The following is a 19,077-nucleotide window of genomic DNA, read 5'->3' as shown; positions in this document are numbered from 1 at the left end:
ACATCTAATAGGCCTTCAATCAAATTGTAGTCAAGATCACTTTAGTTTGTGCATTACAGCCAATTAATGACAAAACTGCAACTTTCTGTACATTTCTCCCACTGAAAACGCTACGTCTAGATGAACAGAATCAACTTTTGGGGACCTAGAGATGATTGTATAGGGGTGGCATAATAGTTAGTCCCAGAAGACCAACAGTTTGGCACTAACAACCATGCCGCGTTCAAGTAAATCCCTTTTTTCACCATTCTGGTGCCCAGTTTGAAACTCACCAGGTCCTCTTAATCACCTCTATAAGTCTATAATTACTGAGTTGCTGTCATGTGATTGCCTCATTAGATATTTTAATAAACAGCTGAACAGGTGTACCTAACAAAGTGGCAAGTGAGTCTATATAAGTAGATACACAAGACAGACTGGATGGTTTCATATAAATACATGTCTATGCTACAAAAATGCACTACATGCGACAAAAGCTGTAAAATCGAACACTGCACTTTATTCTATTTGAGTAAAAACATCGGTAACTGTACCTGGTCTGATGACTTTAGAGAAAGGTTTGTGTGGTTTTGGGAACTTTTGTAACTAGTGCGGCAAATCTGTATCAGTGTGGGATATCTGTGTACACACACGATCTCTGACTGCAGAGAAACTGCGCACTTTTAAAGCGTCACTTCAGCTATGCGGATGAATGTAGCACTGACTGTACTCGTGTATTTCCATGTCCTATATTCCTCATACAATTTTCTTCTTACATACAGCCCTAACTAGCTAGCTTCGTTTGAAATAAATAAAAAAACGACATTTCTGTGTTACGCGAACGTCGCACAAATGACGTCATACGTAAAAACCAAGCGGCAAATTCAAAATGGCAATAGCCAGCCTGCAACCTGCAAACTAAAGCCTTTTTTAAAAATTAGTTTGCCGTGTTTTACGATGCGAAATAAACTCAGAAAGGTCAAAACAGTCAGAGACTCAAACTTCCAGTGCAAAGACGTGACGCAAACTGCCGGGGTTATAGTTTTATCAGATTCGAGCTGCTCTAAAGAGGACATCTCACTGGATGCAAAAGATAAAAATGGCTCAAGTTCAGCTACAGGGCTTTCGGGAACACAGCCCCAACCAGTGCCGGAGACAAGAGATGCTTTGTGCGCAAAAGGAGCTAAAACTGCTCCGATTTTCTTACGAGCGATACAGCAAAGAAAGCGGAGCAGCGACGGGGAGCTGGACCAGCCTCTGGATAGCACGCAGCAATCCGTGCTCCCTCTTCAACGTGATAACGTGCAACCAGTAAAACGTCCACCTGCAGTTTCTCACGTGACAATAAAGGACAGGTGTCAGGGACAGCTGTCACCCTCAGTTCTGCACAGCTGCCTGGAAGAAATCCAAACTTCTAATCCAGCATTTCCAGTCCAAGCTGTGCTCAACACTTTGAGGAAGAAGGCAGGAGAAGGGCTGCAGGAGCATGCACTCACAGGTTAGACTGAACAACTGTCTGTACATTTGCTCCTCTGTGAGGATATAATTTTTTCCCTTTCTTTCCTCCTCATATCTACATGACCCCTTAAAAGAAAAGAGAAAACGGGTAGATGAACTCTTGCAGAGGGTACCGAAGCGTCTGAGGTCTGCAGAGAGTGCTGCAGGTGTGGGTCACTCATCACATCAGGATGTCCTGGGAAGCAGTAGTGTTCACCCTGCAGAGAAACAGCCCAGGTGCAGCAAGCTGAGTCGCACTCGCAGACTGAAGCAACAGAGGGCGAGCCAACCAAGTCTTGATGAGCCGAACTTAATGAAAAGCTGTGATCCTCTTCAAAGAAGTAATGCTTGTCTCATTCAGAACAGTTTGACATGTGCTTTTATTCCTTTTAAATTGCAGGAAATTTACTTTTTTGTCTTCTTTCTTCTGTCTAGATTTATTTTTTGAGGATACGCTGTGGACAGATAAGTACAGTCCCCAGCATTCAAGTGAGGTCATTGGTAATCCTGCATCTGTGAATAAATTGTACAGGTGAATTTAAGATATTTACACAAGTCTAACTGATTAATTAGTCTTTGAAGTCAGCATCAGGAGTGTAAACTTTTAATGGATGTTTTCTTCTTGGAGTTCAGTTGGTTAAGGAAATGGAAACTAAGAGCCGCCCGTGACAAGGAGAGACAAATGGAGGAAAAGAAGCAACAGGAAAACCGTAATGGTATGAACTGGTTCTTCACTGTGAAGCTTTGCTCAGTCAGACATGTTATTCTTTTTATTCCATGCTTGTGACTTTTGGAAAAGTAACAAGTATCCTTTTGAGCAGAGTCATGGGATTGTGGAGACTTCCAGGGTGAAGCTGGATCAGACGATGGCAGAGAGGACCCACTGGGTAACACCCTGCTGATTACAGGACCGTCAGGTGTGGGCAAGACTGCTTCGGTGTACGCCTGTGCTCAGGAGCTGGGCTTCAAGGTGGGATTTGCAAAAAGGTCCGGTGTTTTTGAAGCGATGCTGTCAAAGGCTTGTCAGAAATCAGTTCCACCAAACATGGATTCATGTTAGGATGAATCTTAATGCCAGTTCACCACTCCCAAACATGTCCAATAAGAACTTTTTCCCATTTAAGTAAAGCAAGGAATCCCCGTAGATAACCAGTTTAGTTCATTGTAATATTAATAACAATGATCCTTAACATGAGTTCGATTTCACTAACTTTACATAAAAACAATCGACCCCTATGAAACTAAGCTGTGGTTAAACAGCTAATTTAAAATAGCAACAGACAGCTGTAATATGATATGTACAGAAGTTTAAATTTAAAATTGAATTCTTCTCACAATATATTACTTTTCTACTGGTTGAAATTTTTGTGGCTCATCCCAGAAGGTATCTATAAAAAAATCAACACCTGATATGCTCGGAGTCTCCAATTTTAAAACTGGTAAAATGTGACATTTTTGACTTTGATCAGGTCTCCACTGGAGGTGGTAATAACCAGAAACCCCACGATATGATATTATCACAACACTTCACTCACAGTGACAATTTTTTTTGTCAGATTATGTCCTCAGAGTTAAACTGTGTCATTCTCTGTTTTATCCAGTAAGATAAATTTCTCTCATTTCACACTCACTAAAACCTGCCATAATTTTTGGCAATTTTTTCTCTACCACTAATCTTAATGCTTTGGTTTCTTCTCAAATAAGGTGTTTGAGGTGAACTGTTCCTCACAGCGCAATGGGCGCAATGTTCTGTCCCAGCTAAAGGAGGTTACCCAGTCACACCTAGTGGAGACGTCGGGGAAAGACCAGCTGAAACCGGCTTACTTCAACACCTTCAACACCAACACCTGCACTTCTAAATCTGAGATTTTACTAGGTAGAACATCAATGGTGATGATCATTTGTTTTCATTGTAACACGAGTAATCAGAGCCCTCAGTTCTTTTACTGAAAAACAACAGAGGCACAATTTTACTGTACATGTAATTATATTTTCTGTTAACAGGAAAAAGGGTGCTTCCTAAAAATGTCACTTCCACCTCAAAAAGAAGAACATCACAGAATTTGAGAGGCTCTCATTGTAGCGCAAAAGCAAAATCAGCCACAGTCACTCTGACTCGCTATTTTAGGATGAAGGCCAAAGCAGATCACTTACAGTCTGGTTTCCTGTCACCATCTGAAAGGCCAGAGAACAAGAAACTGGTCAACTCATCGTCAGGCTCTGATGTAGCAGAGAAAAAGACAGCCACTTCACTTATTCTCTTTGAAGAGGTAAACCATTTCTGAGCACGACACTGTTTGGCATATAAAGCCACACGTTAATCGTGTTTGCTTCAGATTCACCGTTATCGCTTGCTCTTGCAGGTTGACGTTATATTTGACGATGACGTCGGTTTCCTTGCAGCCATTAAGGCTTTTATGAGTACCACTAAAAGACCAGTCATTTTGACTACGAACGGTAAAGACGCACACGCAGAGTTTGAATTTCACTTTTAAAGATGAGCTGTTGGTTCTAAACTAGTGTCTTCCTCAGATCCCTTATTCAAGGATCGATTCGACGGCAGCTTGAATGAAATCATTTTCAAAACTCCATCAGCAGTAAGTCAAAGTTACCTCGACCGCCTCACACAGCTTCAATGACAACTGCATGCATGTGTTTGACAGTAGCGCCGCACTCTTCTTGCATGTGCTATAGAAGAAGAAAAATGTTATTAGAACTTCATTAATAGAAAAATAACTCAGTCTGTCATTAACTGCATCTTTTCAAAGGTGAATATGTGCAGTTACCTGCAGCTGGTGTGCCTGGCTGAGGGAGTGCAGCTGGATTTGGGTGACGTCGGCAGCCTCCTCAGACTCACCTGTGGTGATGTCAGACGCTGCCTGCTGCAGCTGCAGATCTGGGTGCAGAGTGGTGGAAGGTCTAAGAAACCCATCTGTGTGCAGTGTAAGTTTCTCCAACATAAAGCATAAATAACATTAAACAAATTTTTTTATGTTATTCTCTGTAAATCTTCCTGTTTTAGACTCAGATGCTGCTGAAGGAGAACATTTAGACTCATTTCCTCCGTACAAAACAGGCTGCTCTGCTAACATGCTGGGTCTTTGCGGTGTAACTCCAGAACATTTGCTGAACCTTCTAAAGGCAAGTATTTGTTTCTCTGCATAAATCTTCATGATCATTTCTCCAAATGAAATTAACGTTTCCGATCTATCGTGTTTTGATTCTCAGTCCTCGTCTAAAAAGCACATGAACGAGCTCTTGATGCTTCTCGCTGAGAGCTGGAGACGAGGCGTGCCGCTTCTCTATTTGAACCTGGAGCTTCTGCTGTCTGTAGCAGCTCGGCATACTACGGTTCGATGCTTGGAAACAGTAGCTTATTCCAGGCTACAGTGCGAGCAATCGGATGTTGGGCTTCACATCGAGCAGCACAATAGAAGCATTTATCAAAGGGCTTCACTGACCAACAGCAAATCTGTAAGTCATATGCGAGGCTTAGCAGAAGGAAGTATAACAACACATCATCTGACAGTTTGGCCTTGAAAAAACATTCTCATTCAGTGGGACGCCTTTCAAAAGCTCTGCTTTCAGGCAGTACGGCTCAACAAATTGCAGCTAAAGAGGAGAGTGAGTGTTCTAGACGCCCTGACTGACTTTCTTTGACATCATGTCCTACCTCGATGCCACCCTGCCGCCCACAGGGACGCGTTGTTTCCCGACTCCTGCGCACCCGAGTCATTTGTGTGGACAGGAGCGGAGCTAAAGGCTGGTTTGTTGGATGAGATGAGGGAGGGAGAGGACAGCAGCTACAGTCAGGAGAGGCTGTTGGACATTCAGGCTGCTGCTGAAGGTTTGGGGTGTCACAAGTGCTTGTGCAGAGCGTCTGAAGCATGGACTGAAGTGCAAAAAATCAGACAGGTGCTGGAGGACAAAAGGTGGGGGAGGCTGATGGAGAGACTTGCATTGACCTCTTCTAAAAGACACAGTCTCAGCTTTAGTTTTCAGCCTCTCTGTGAGCCAAGGTGAGTCTGCTCTCCACTTTATCTTCTGAATGCCATTTCAAGTTGTTTACCATCTTTCCATTTCAGTTGTCCAGTCATACACTTAGTTATCATTGCTTAAGTTTCAAGGATGTTGACTTCTTTTAAATGCTTTATAATGTAAGTATAAGGGAAAGCGCCATTAGATGACATTCATTTGATAAATTCTTGTCCAAATCCATTTAAAAGCGAGACACTGACCAATGAAAGGTTAAAAATTTCAGTTAAATAACTCAAAGCATCTTTAGTGGAAAAGTACATAGAACTTCATTCTACCTGCGATGTCGCTCCAGGATGAGGGGGCTCATGAATGCATGTGGATGCTTCACTAAACATTTCTAATATTGTGCACATTATAAAGCAGAACACCAATTTCTTTGTTCCCGTGCCTCCAGTTTGTCCCAAAGAAGATTCAGACTGAACAGGACGGTTCTCAGCAGTAAACCCTTCGTTTTGCTGGGGAACAGACGGGCTGTGTGTGTCGACTACATGACGGTCCTCCGCTCCATCTGCCGCTTACATAAAGCACAGCAACAGAAACAAGAGCCACTGAGGTGAGTCAGACACAAGGTTTAAGAGTCCGAAAGTAGAGGACAATCATAAATGACAGGAAATGGAGATGGATTTTATGTTACTAGTGAGGTTGTAATATCACAATAAGTTCATGTGAGAGAGAATGGCAGATAACCTCCCTGAACACCTCAGTGAAGATGTGGTTTGACAACATTTAGAACAGTTTCTTAGTTTGTCCAGGAGTATATCTGCAGAGACCACCCTCACTAACTTCTGATGCACATCCATTCATTCACAGTCATTTAGTTTTATAAACGCGTCTAAAATATGGCAGAAACCACTCGTTTCAGAAAACTGCTTAAAGACTTACTCATAGGCTTTCAAGGGGACAAGAGTTAAATAACACCGCTATTTCACACTAGGGCTAACACACAGAGACAGACAACCTTTCATTCTCACTTTCACATGGCCATTTTAGTATCTCCAGTTAACCTAACTAGCCCGTGTCTGGACCATGGGAGGAAACTGAGGTACCTGTAGAGAAACCGCACAGGAAGTCATTTTGTGAAACAACTTGTTCCCTCGCTGCTATGATTCTGTCATAAATCATAAGCCTGACATAATAAGAAATCTAGATTGATAAATAACACTACACCCCAGAAGGGAGTGGAGGAATGTACATTTAGTTTGAGTGAATAATCCCTTTAAAATATATCTAACATTTTGTGCATTTATCTAATACTTTACATGCTAATTTCTCCCACAATAGGTGTATGAACTACCTCAACAACATTCACCTGGGCCTCTCAAAGTCAACTATGCAGCTCCTGGCAGAAGGTTTCACGTGACTCCTAAAAGACTGTTGAACCTGACATCATCTCTACCTCAGCTTACTCCTGTCAGTATTTATTTTAGTCAGATACTGTGAAATGAAATTAACGTGGTTTATTTGAGGAATCATGTTTTATTTATATGTAGTGCAACCATTAAGTAAATAAAAAGTTTGCCTTTTTTTGTAAATTATACTGAGCATTTAAAAGAATTTAAACGTACTGATTACTCAGGTACTCATGGGTTTTTGACACAACTTTTTATACTTTTCATCCTTTGTGTTTTATCCACAAACAGGTTTTGCACAAAATGCTAGGACGGACAGCCGTCACTGCCCCTGTCAGGGTTAGTAGCAGAAATAAACACAGAAGCAGCCCTTATACTCAAACAGTACCAGAAAAACAGCATTTGAGTGTTTTAAGTCACAATAAAAATATTTAATTCTTCAAACTTATCATTAATCTCCAAAAAGTTCAAAGGAAAAAAAAGTTCAAAGAACTCAGAATGCCATTTCTGAGGTTTTTTGGTTGTGTGGTTGGAGCACGTGACTAGTCCAGCTAGTGGCTCTCAGGAGCAGTCGCTGAGCAGCTCATAAAAGGCTATAGCCTGAAGGAGAGCGTCACAGAGTTCCTCCCCTCCTCTTCTGCTGCCCATCTGAAGGAATTCCTGTACTTCACCAGCAGATCCTGGGGAAAGTTTATTCTGGGAAGCTTCTGCGTCACCGACTCTGTCATGAGCTGTCGAACTGTCTGCGCCCCGCTTGTTCGAGACTCAACCCACCATCAGTCCAAAGTGGCGCCCTACAGCAGTCCCTCATCATGTTGAGAACCCTGTGAAGGAAAGGAGAGAATTTCTGGGTCAAGTTTCTGCATGCACGCTTGCTTGTGCAGGATTACAGATGTGACCAGCACAAGTTCAAACCAAATACTTTTGATATCTTTTTTTACTTCACCTGGGAGGAATGTTGGATTCTGGCAGGGAATTTTTTGGGCTCCATCAGAGCAAAAGCATGGCCTCCACAGCCCTCATGTGTGCCATGATGGGGAACAGAGCTGTGTTTTGGACTGAAATGGAAGATTTCTCTATTATGTAGAAATCTGCTGATGGCAGGAGGGCCGCAACTGAAGACACCTGTTGGCATCACAGAATTAATGAATTATGTTACAGAAACAAAGTTCCAAAACACAATGACTGTTAGTCTACATTAACGTTCTCATTTAGCTAGACTTTGACTAGAAATAATATGCTCTACATGAGTACTTACATCATGCAAATAAGCAGAAGCCATGTAAGTTCCCCTCAGGAATTCGGACAGTCCACCTGTTGCCAGTCCAGTACAGTCATTCCACGGTCCACGTGTGCCCAGGCAATTTTATTAGTCCCACATATGAGTGACACTATGGAACTGGCATCCTGCATTGGCAAATACAGAATCATGATTAGAGAGCATTATCCTGCTCTTTCTTTTCATAGTTAATATTTTCTTTTAACAGCTCAAGGTTATGAAGTAGACAGTAAACCCTATCACAGCAAAGTCCATTACCAGCTATCCAACATCCTGTGATATTTGATTTTTACAATATCATGTGTAGGCTTTTCCAAGCATAAAAGTTGGCCCCAAAGATTTAAACTTCTGCCAAAGGAAAATCAATGGGGCTGTAATTACATTACATTTGTTTACGTGGGGTTTAATTTACTGAAGCATGAAAACATTTATCACGTGGCTACAAAAAAAAAAAAAAAAAAGCAGGGAGAAAGACTTCTAAGCAGGGTAGCAGATTGTTAGTCTTGAACAGTACACGTGTACCAACCTATGTGCATATCATGTGCAAAAAGCCTACTTTAAGTCAGGAAGAACCCACTTATGTGGTTCATAATTCTCATAGATCATGTAATTACATATCAACAGAACATCTGTGTCATCCAAAATATGGGCACTGTTGACAGATGATGGCTTATCAACAAATAAAACGAGATTAAGTGCAAACAATTAAGAAAAAAAAATCCTAGAATTGCCCGTGATCATACAGATCAATGTAGATATTTCAAACACAGATGTGTCAAATGTTGATCGTCTATCAAGAAGTGATGTTTTTTGTCAAATAATGATTGAATTGAATTCAATTTTATTTATATACCAGCAAATCACAATAAGATGCCTCAGGGTGATTTATCTTGTAAGGTAAAACACCTAAAATAATACAAAGAAAAAAAATCCCCAACAATCATATGACACCTCCCCCCCCCCCCACACACACACACACACACACACACCCCCAACAAAAACAAACCACACACCGGAAATCACCTGTTAACACGAAAAGCTCACCTCTAACCAAGACTTGTCGACCTCTGGCCTGATGAACTTGGCCAGCTGTATCCTCACTTTCCTCTCCTTCTTAACCGTCGGGTTGAGAATGGAGTTGAAGACAATGACAGCACTTTTGTGCTTTAGCAGTGGAACATTCACCACACTTTCCAGAGTTTTAAAGGGTCCGTTTTTAGTCCTGTACTCCACAATGTTGAGGGACTTGCGACCTCGCAGCAGCTTTATCCCGGCCAGCTCTCCTGGCGTGGCGGTGTTGAGGAGCTGGAGGATAGCGTCTCGCTGCTCTGGGGTGTAGCAGGTGTCCAGCGTTCTGCTCGCGTCGTCCTTGCAGGATTCATTACTGGAGGACAGATTAGCGTTACAAGGTCTCAAAGCTCGCCACGGGAACCCGGCTTCTCCAGCAGCATGTGCACTGAAGGTACCGCAGCTCCAGCTCAGGAAGGAGCCGTACTGAGGGCGACAAAACAAACCGGACTGTCCCGCATACTGACCTGGAAACACAACGGACAACATGTGTTCAATCTTAGTCTAACGTTTAAGGTGTTAACTTTTTACAATACGAGTGTGGAGCTCAGCCAAAGTTACTTAATGTTACTGAACATTTAAGACCATAAAAGAAGATGCAACTTCTAAAGGCTTGCAATGAAACGACATTTTACAACTGGCGATACTAGCTAACGACATATGTGCATTAAAAATTCTTACTTCTTTTGACCAGCGACGACAAAACTCGCCTGGCGACCCACATTATCGTTACTTGAAGTTAAAATGAATATTTGACGGTTTTGCTCGCCGGCATAATGCAGGTGGAAACAACTTTGCCCTCTGATTGTTTGGTGTCCAACGGTTTTAACTGGTCGGTGTAGCACAACAACAACACTTTAAATGGTTCCGGAATGCTGCTTAATCCCTCCCTGGCATATACTCGATGTATCGGACGTCGTAGAGATAAGGCAAAATAAAGAATTAGATAATTAAACAAAATAAGTAAATAATAATAATAATAATAATAACTGATAAATAACAGAATGCTTATTCGTCCACTCTCGAGCTGTTTTTTTTTAAAAATCTATTTATTTATTTTAATGTTTAATACATAATGATAAACTATCTTTTTTCGACTGCTGCATTTTAGGGGTGAAGGTCTCCAAACCACACATTATAGCAGGTCTTGCTACCATCTTGTAAACCTCCCCTTTCACTCTTGCTGGTATCCTTCTGTTGCAAATTGCCACTGACACGCATCTCCACCCACTCCACCCTGCCTCCACTCTTTTCTTTACTCCTCTTGTGCATTGTCCAGTGCTTTAGATGGTTTACCTCAGGTACTTAAACTAATTTTCCTTCAATACCTTTACTCTTTGCAGCTTCATTGTTACACTTCTGTCCGTGTCATTCACAAGTATGTATTCTGTATTGCTGCTACTGATTTTCATTCCTCTTCTCTCTTGTGCATACTTCCACCTCTCCAGGCTGCCTTCCACCTGCTTCTTGCTCTCACTACAGATCACAATATTGTCTCCAAACATCGTAGTGCACAGAGACTCCTGCCTCACCTCATCTGCCAACCTGTCCATCATCAATGCAAACAAGAAGGGACTCAGAGCTGATCCCTGATGTAATCCCACCCCCATCTTTTACCCATCTGTCACTCCTGCTGAAACACCTCACCACTGCCTCACTGTTCTCATAGGTCCTGCACCACCCGCAAATACTCACTCATACTCTGCCACTTCTGACTTCCTCATCCAGTACCACAGTTTCTCCCTTGGCACCCTATCATATGCTTTCTCTAAATCCACAAAGACACAGTGCAGCTCCTTGTGACCTCTATACTTCTCCGTCATCACTCTCAAGCAAACTTTCTCAGCATAAAGCCATACTGCTGCCCTCTGATCAGCACCTCTCTCAATAACCTAGCTTCAACAACTCTTTCCACAATCCCAAATTCATCTACAAATCTGAAGGTTGGTGGTTTGATCCCTGCCTACTCCAGTCTGAATGCCCTATATCCTTGGGCAAGACACTAACACCAAGTTGCTCTCCGATGCATCCATCAAAGTGTGAATTTGTGTGAATGTTAGAAAGCACTTCAGCATAGAAAAAAGTGCTTGTATGAATGGGTGGATGAGGCATGTTTGTATAAAGAGTAGAGTAGAAATGTGCTCTATAATACCCAGTCCATTTAACGTTTTTCCATTACTGCTGTATTTTTCCAGTCATCTGCTAACTCTTCCTTATCAACCAGAGCCCATCTCAACTCTTCCCTGAAATCTGTGCAACATTTTTCCTTCTTCAGTTTCCACCATTTAATCCATTCTCTGATATAAACAGTATAGAAAGTAGACGTTCGCTTCTAAATCTGAATGGACACAAAAGTCGTCAGACAGTCACTAAGTAAGAATGTTAATTTGTTCTGCATCTATGTGACAGTTTTTTTTTTGTCCAGTTAGCTTAAAATAAACTCTATTCAGCGTTACTACTTTGCTCTAGTTTAATTAACTGGTTTAAGCAGAACTATGCAGGAGTATAGAGTTATAAACCAAACAAACACATTTTTCCCAAGTGTGTTTAATAAGCTTTCTTTATTTGTTTTTAAGTTTTCCAGCCAATTCTGTGGAGGAAACAATTAAGGAAGTAGTTCTTTTTAAGGTACTAACAGGGGAGTCTTGGACCACATATCTTGGACTGAATTTTCCTAAGAGAGACACCGTTCTTCTAACTTTCATGTTCATAGTGGGTTCAGGCAGCTGTTGTATTTGAGCAGTTGTTACCTTATGCATTTGTCCCTATGTGCATTTGTCAGCTTGTCAACACGCAGTGCTGAAGATACGTACTGCAGCGGAAACTGCAACAAAAACATTTGTCACCTCAACAATTCAAAATATAGTCACAAAATTTTACAGTTGTGCAGCTGGGGCCAAGATGAAGGTCGGAGAATGAGTTTGAGGTCATAAATGTAAGCAGGCTAGTTGACACACAGACTTTTCCCACTTTATTCCTCTGTTTCACTGTGGGTTTTGTCATTTTTAAATTAATTGTGCAATTTGCATCTCCCCCTTTTCTTTATCTGCTGTATGAATGCAGTTGACGATTTATTTTGGCACACCGGATACATCTTATAGACATTTTATTAATATAGTGGCAACTCCCCACAGGAGGTATTTTTATCCGATGTGTAAAAGTACATTTTTAAAGGTGGGTTTTGTCTGTCTCACTGACATCTGCCTATCCGGTCTTAATTCTAGCCCAGGACTTAAAGCAAATGAATGCCACTCGTGACAACAGCAGTAGTTAAATTTAGATGTAGGACAAAAGTTTGGCTACAAGTTTGCAACAGTTTGTAAAACTGGCACATAAGCTTGGAGCTATTCTGGAAAGTTCCCTCCTTTTTTCTTACTGCTGCTGCTGCTGACCTTAACTTTAAAAACAAAACTGCTGCTCTCACAGCTTTCGAACAGCGACAAGCCTAGCAGCCTAATACTGTGAGTCAATCGCCCAGTAACTGAGTGACGTATGTTTCACTTCCTTTCTCTGTTATTTCTGGATATATGTGTTTGTGTGCAGAACAATAAACTTCATGATGCTGCATTGTTAAGAGGAAATACTGGCCCACTGGCCACGGAGATGTTTGTACCTGCTACAGGGCAGAATAGCTATGTACTGTGAAGTGTGTAGAGTCAATATGGAGTTACTACCTAGTAGATGTTTTGTTGGGATTTGACTGTCAGCCCAAGAGAAGCAGACGTCCTTCATCGATGGCCACTTCTGAAAGAAATAACAAAATTCTCCTTGATTTGGTGCAACAGCCGGGTAACAACTTGTGTGCTGACTGTGGAGCTCCTGGTGAGTACACTTCAACAGACTCAGGTTTCATTTATAGATTAGCACTGATAGATTTTTATTTATTTATACTTTTTTTTTTTAACTTTCTCTCCAGAGAACATTTTATTTACCTTATTTCACTACGTCACAAGTGGTAATAGACAGCCCATCTGACTGAGTCACGTGCTTTATTTAGTTAACAATATTGTGTCCAAAAATATTATTTTATAACCAAGTAAAACTGTAATAAGCTCTCAGAAGGGGAAGAGAAACTGCTGTATAGGGTGGTATGACCTTATTGTTCCTCCTTTTCTTCCACCACTTTTCACTTCACTGTATGAGGACAGTTAGTACAGTGTGTACGTATGACACACTGTCATAGGTACACACAGTGCCTTTATACGCTTATTCTTTCGCCTGTTTATCGACTTTATAATTGTGCAGAAAAGAAACACTGATTTTCGCTTTATAATCTTTGTACATTATGGTCATTAGGCAGTTGATATAGCTACTCTTTTTTTTTGCACTGTACTTAGTTCCTTCTTATAAAATAAACACTGTGATCACATTTTTGCTCGCAGACCCCTGACTGGGCTTCTTACACTCTCGGTGTCTTTGTGTGCCTGAACTGCTCGGGGATGCATCGTAATCTGCCTGCAGTCAGCAAAGTGAAATCCATACGGCTGTATCATTGGGAAGATTCACTTGTAGAGGTATTGATTATTAGCATGAATTTATTATGATTAATTATTTATTCATGTTTCTCTTAAATTTAGACATTTCCTTTTATATATAGAGGGTATTGGATACCTTTAGATTTCTTTGATTTTTCACTCCCCCCAGTTCCCTCTGTTATTACACCGTTACCTCCAGATTTTCATTTTGTTCTTCATTTTAAAATAAATCCTTCTAATTTGAGTCTGTTCATCATGTAAACAATATTATCTTGCTCTAACCTTTATTTTTAACTTTCACATTATGCGGTTTCAGTTCATGCAAGAGAAGGGAAATTCTGCTGCCAAAGCTATTTTTGAGAAGTGTGTCCCGGTCTTTTTCTACCAACCACAGCAGAAAGATTGCGTGTAAGTGACTTTCACTGCATTTGGCACCCATTCATTTCATTAACTCAACAGAAGTGGGAAGCAAAGACAACAAACGGTCTGTTTAGTGAATGGGAGTGGAGTAGTCACGTTTCTCAGGTAGAAAGAGGAACAGCAGAGAAGTGTAAAGGCTCGGTGACAGGTCTACACATTTTCACGGACTTGTTTGTTTCAGCGTTCTTAAGGATGCAGTGGATCGTGCCAAGTACGAAAGACGGGATTCACAGGAGAAAACATCTACTTTCAAAAAGTGTACAGTGCAGGTAATTGTCCTAGCAATATTTTTAATTTAAAAAAAAGAAACCTTCCCCCGTCAACAAAACATTGACAACCCAGCATTTGTTTTCCCATCAAAGTCTAACCTGCAGTTTATTTGCTTCACCTCTTTGAACTGTTTGATACTCCAGAACTGTTTGAGGCAACACTATGGAAGAAAGGCAAAGACAGTAAGCAGTTCCTTAAAAGCACCTTCCTGCTCTCACAGAAAGACTTCACCCTCAGATACTTCATCAAAGAGGATGTGAGCAGTTCTTCAGTCATAAGACCGTTTAGTTTACAGCTGTATAAGCATTCTTCAGTTGACTCTGGCCAAATACCTCTTTTTCTAATCTTCCTCAATCATCTCATTAAAACCAAGTCCAAGGTTCCCAAAGCTGTCATCAACATGAAGGATCTGAATGCAGTCTTCCAACCAGAGAAGATCGGTCATGCTAACGGTTTGCAGATCTCCTATGTGGATGATGAACGCTCAAAGAACCTTTTTGTGTACCACGAGGACGGGCAGGTGAGGGCATCTTCCCAGATGTACGCTGCATGCTCTTTTCCATCCCACATTCATAGAGTTATACCTTATTTGAGACAATTACTCTTGATCTCTTACTATGATCTCTTATAGGTGATTGTGTCTTTTTTCAATGCTATACGGGCAACACGTTTGGCATACCTCCTGAAGAAAAACCCCACTCTTCAAGAAAAAGACGTGAGACAAACTTTCATTAGGTCATCAGCTATGTAAACCCCTCTTACTTCAGGCTAGTAATGTCTATCCTCAAAAAGCTGCTAAGTAAAATTATACAACCTCAAAGTCATACCTCATACATCAAACGTTTTCTGTAATTAACTACATAGAACTTTCCATTTTAATGGCTTTCTGTTCAAGAAAGTGTGCAAAGGTTTCAAGGCCTCGACCGAAGCCTTGTTTAATGTTCTTTTTAAAGTTTCCGCTCATATCTGCAAGTTTGCAAGTTTTTCTCAGTGATTGTTTTAAAATGACCTTTCACACTCAAGAAAGTTGCTGCTGAACCACAAGTCTTCTGTTTTTAGTACCACGTGTTTATATATATTTTTTTCTCTTAGCATTTGAGAAAGCTCCTTTGTCTTTATTGTACTTAATATCCACTTTAAAACTAGCACTGGCAGGATTTATACACTTAGGTCCATAAATATTTGGACAATGAATTTGTTTTTGCCTCTGTACACCACAACCATGGATTTTCAACCAAACAGTCAGGATATGATAGAAGTGCAGACCCCTAGCTTTATTTTAATTGGTGTAACAAAAAAAATAGTATGAACTGTTTAGGAATCACGGCCATTTTTATACACAGTCTTTTCAAATGCTCTAAAGTAATTGGGCAATTGACTGAAGAGCAGTTACATGGCTAGGCGAGGCCTTGTTATTCCATGAAAAAATATATCACATGAAACATGATGCTACTTGCAGCAGTTAAATTCAATATTAATTTCGGTTTGTTCTCTGCCCATTTAAACACATTACATTTAATGTGCAAACCCACACAACGTCAGCACGGTTGAATCATTCTGGTTGTGAGCTGCTGCTGTTGTTCAGCTCACAGTATTTGTTTGTGTGTCTTTGCACAGTTAAAACATCAGCTAACAGCACATTGCCTGAAGGAGGGATACATGGAGAAAACTGGTCCGACGGTCTGTGAACTATCTGAAATTTTTAACTGGATTTACTGGGTCTACTTTTTTTTAGTTTAACTGCCTGGCTAATTGGATTGGTGTGTTTATATGTGTTTTCAGCAACGGGAGCCATTCAAGAAGCGCTGGTTCACGCTGTGCTCAATGAACAGAAAGCTTCTATACTTTAAATCTCCGCTGGTAATGAACAGAGATGAAGAACAGAGATCTTTGTGTTGCTCATATCTTTGTGAAAATGAAACACCTACATAAATAAATGACTCCAGAAAATAAAAACATAAAAATTTGTCATTTTTTTCCTTTTAATTGGAGATATTAAGAAGTTATTCTAATGCTCATAAAATACAATGAATAATCATAATGATCCTATTTAGTTGTACCTTGTTTATTTATACTGTTAGGATGCTACAGAGCTGGGTGCTGTCTTCATTGGCACAGAGAGCCACGGCTACTCTGTTTCAGAAACCAGCAGCCGCAACGCGAGGGGAAGCCGGTGGCGCTGCGGGATCTCACTGGAGACTCCGGAGAGGCAGTTTGTTTTTATGTGTGAGCAGGAGCAGGAGCAGAGCGAGTGGATAATGGCTTTCAGAAAGGTCATCTCTCAACCCATGACACCAGAAGACTACTCTAGTAGGCATTAGTTGTCCCATGTGTTGTTAAAATGCATCAACTTTGCTCCTTTGGTTGTCAAGCATTCCTAATTCTTTCTCTCTTCGATATTCAGATGAGGCCAACCTGAGGAGAGGAAAATGAGTCGTTTCCTTTTTTGCAAGGAAATTAAAATACCGTTTGGGGACAGAACAGACCTGAAGCTTTTCTCACAAAGATGCGCCCGAACCTGTCAGTGTGGCTAGAAACATAATTAGAGACAGGACCACAGACCGACTAAGGCACTTACTGTCTACAATGTGGAGAAGCTACTGTCACCGTAGAGACTTTGTTTCTCTGTAAGATCCGCGCACATTAAAAGCAATGTCTCCTGATTTTGATGCACTTTTGTTGAAATTAATGTCAGCGTTCTTTTGTAATACATTATAAAGTCACTGAAAACAGACATTGTATTTATTAAAATAAAGACTGAAATGGCTATTTTGTGAATATTTTTGTTAACTTTGATGTACTTAGATACTTTTTTGTTTTTGTAGCTGTCTGTGAATTTCTCAAACTCATAATTTAAATAAACTTGATAAATAACTGCTTTCTTTTTATTTTTGTTAACCAGTTGTTGGGGAACATGCTGGCTTTCTTCCTCATCAGTAACATATGTGCAGCTGGGCATTTTATGAGGCACATGTGCCTCTGTTGAGATGTTTTGATTATAAGTAGCGGGTTCCATCAGGGCTGATGGGAATACCACAACAACCACCAGGACCACATATCACTGTTTATCAATTAGTTTACAGTAATTTAGCTGCTAGCCTTAAAGAAACACTTACTTTATGCTCCATCTCTTATTAAAAGCTGTTTTAATAGTATTATTATTTTATGTGAACATTTCAATCTAAAAGTTTGATTCTTCCATACACAATACACAAGGATATGCTAAAGGCTTAATGAAAGTGTACCAGAAAATCTTCTGTTTTGACAGTTTTGCAGTACAGAGAAACTTTAATAGGCTACCAAAAGTAGATGTATAGTGTGGTGTGAAAGTCCTGACCCATCCCAAGGAGCCAGACTTTCTTTTTTGTGGTCTTGAGTAATATTGTTCTCCAGACTTTTTGAAGTTTTTCTTTTGAAACTGGCTGCTTTTTCACTCATGTTTAGTCAGCTGCTTGTACCTGACAAATTAGCAAAGAAACCATTTTAAATTGTATCTTTAGGCACTTCATTACTAGCAGCGTTTAAAAAAAAACACCATTTGTTCCCATTTCTCTAGTTGGGTTTGTGAAAAATGCCAAAGTTACAGAAGACATAAAATAGTCTCCAAAAGTTGATTCTGTTCATCTGGATGTAGCGTTTTCAGTGGGAGAAACGTTTCGTCACTCATCCAAGTGACTTCTTCTGTCTCAGCCGACTGCAGGTTTCCCCAATTCTTATAAACAGTACATTTGAATTATGACTGAAACCAGCCCACTGAAGGCACAATGGGCTGATTAACAACCACTGATCAAAGAACACTGATCAATGGCCATGAGAACCATTCACAGAAAGTTGGGGAATGGCTGCAATCACAGCATTGTAAGATGGCAAAAGATGTACCCTTGGATGGTCTTTTCTTTTTCACGTAAAATTGGGGGAACCTGCAGTCAGCTGAGACTTAAGAAGTCACTTGGATGAGTGACGAAACGTTTCTCCCACTGAAAATGCTACGTCCAGATGAACAGAATCAACTTTTGGAGATTTACTTACCTGGATAATTGAGAATGCATCAAGATGACATAAAATAGTATTTTTGCACCAACAAGGTGATTACCAAAGAGCTAGTGGGCAGAAGCATGACATATTTCAGAATAGTGTTCAGTGTGTTCTTAGAAAACTGGACATGTGGAGAACAAAAGAAGAAGTGCCAGGTCTAAAAAAAAGCTATCTATAGCAGATGAACTGTATCTGAAAGTCATGTTCTTACGAAATAGGAGAAATATCAAGCAATGAACTGACACAGGATGTGAGAGATACACCTGGCCTTCAGTTGATCAATCTACCTTTTATTGAAGCTTCATCAGAAATGGTTTCAGTGGAAGGGTGGCTGTAAATTAGCCATTCTTAAGGAAGAGAAATGGGGAGAAAAGGCCGAGGTTTGCCAAATTATGCAGCCTGGACTGGAAATCAATCATCTTTATTGAGATGCAATAAACAAAGCATCTCAATAAGCACCCGATGTCCTGAAAGGAAAACTAAATCACCCCCTGCAGTATAAGGTAGAAGTCTATTTCATAGTCTGTGTGTGTGTGTGTAAGAAAAGAAATAACTCAATCTTCTTACCATAAATCTTATTCTGTCTATGTATTACGTAGGTATGGCCGCTTGACTTAAAAAAGAAAAACAAACCATAACCGCCACTCTTTTAATATCTCAGACTTGC

At 40.5% G+C, this 19,077-nt stretch overlaps 2 protein-coding genes and 1 pseudogene across 3 annotated transcripts; 2 read left to right on the top strand and 1 right to left on the bottom strand.

The window, feature by feature from the left end:
* Positions 1-23: 23 nt before the first annotated feature.
* Positions 24-9,100, top strand: atad5b (ATPase family AAA domain containing 5b). Its single transcript, XM_085163352.1, is given in 18 exon segments — positions 24-1,477; positions 1,572-1,817; positions 1,912-2,008; positions 2,110-2,192; positions 2,298-2,446; positions 3,181-3,352; positions 3,481-3,746; positions 3,840-3,933; positions 4,009-4,073; positions 4,245-4,419; positions 4,499-4,617; positions 4,705-4,960; positions 4,963-5,108; positions 5,110-5,127; positions 5,129-5,182; positions 5,185-5,495; positions 5,909-6,067; positions 6,796-9,100. Coding segments are annotated over 18 exon segments (3,135 nt in total). The 5' UTR covers positions 24-831; the 3' UTR covers positions 6,875-9,100.
* tefm (transcription elongation factor, mitochondrial) lies at positions 6,971-10,068 on the bottom strand. Its single transcript, XM_085163356.1, is given in 11 exon segments — positions 6,971-7,513; positions 7,516-7,630; positions 7,632-7,667; positions 7,669-7,687; positions 7,810-7,988; positions 8,122-8,165; positions 8,168-8,270; positions 9,187-9,546; positions 9,548-9,630; positions 9,633-9,677; positions 9,892-10,068. Coding segments are annotated over 11 exon segments (1,116 nt in total). The 5' UTR covers positions 9,935-10,068; the 3' UTR covers positions 6,971-7,424.
* A 1,681-nt stretch (positions 10,069-11,749) lies between these two features.
* LOC146516722 (arf-GAP with dual PH domain-containing protein 2-like) lies at positions 11,750-17,487 on the top strand (annotated as a pseudogene). The gene is made up of 11 exons (XR_014874634.1): positions 11,750-13,030; positions 13,592-13,724; positions 14,002-14,093; positions 14,287-14,374; positions 14,519-14,631; positions 14,749-14,895; positions 15,007-15,090; positions 15,993-16,055; positions 16,158-16,235; positions 16,457-16,685; positions 16,780-17,487. The product of XR_014874634.1 is annotated as an arf-GAP with dual PH domain-containing protein 2-like (transcript).
* Positions 17,488-19,077: the final 1,590 nt, after the last annotated feature.

The sequence above is a fragment of the Neolamprologus multifasciatus genome, chromosome 6 (genome assembly GCF_963576455.1).
Source record: "Neolamprologus multifasciatus chromosome 6, fNeoMul1.2, whole genome shotgun sequence".
Lineage (NCBI taxonomy): Eukaryota > Metazoa > Chordata > Actinopteri > Cichliformes > Cichlidae > Neolamprologus > Neolamprologus multifasciatus.
Note: the sequence above shows the minus strand (reverse complement) of the source record. Positions and strands in the feature narration are given on the sequence as shown.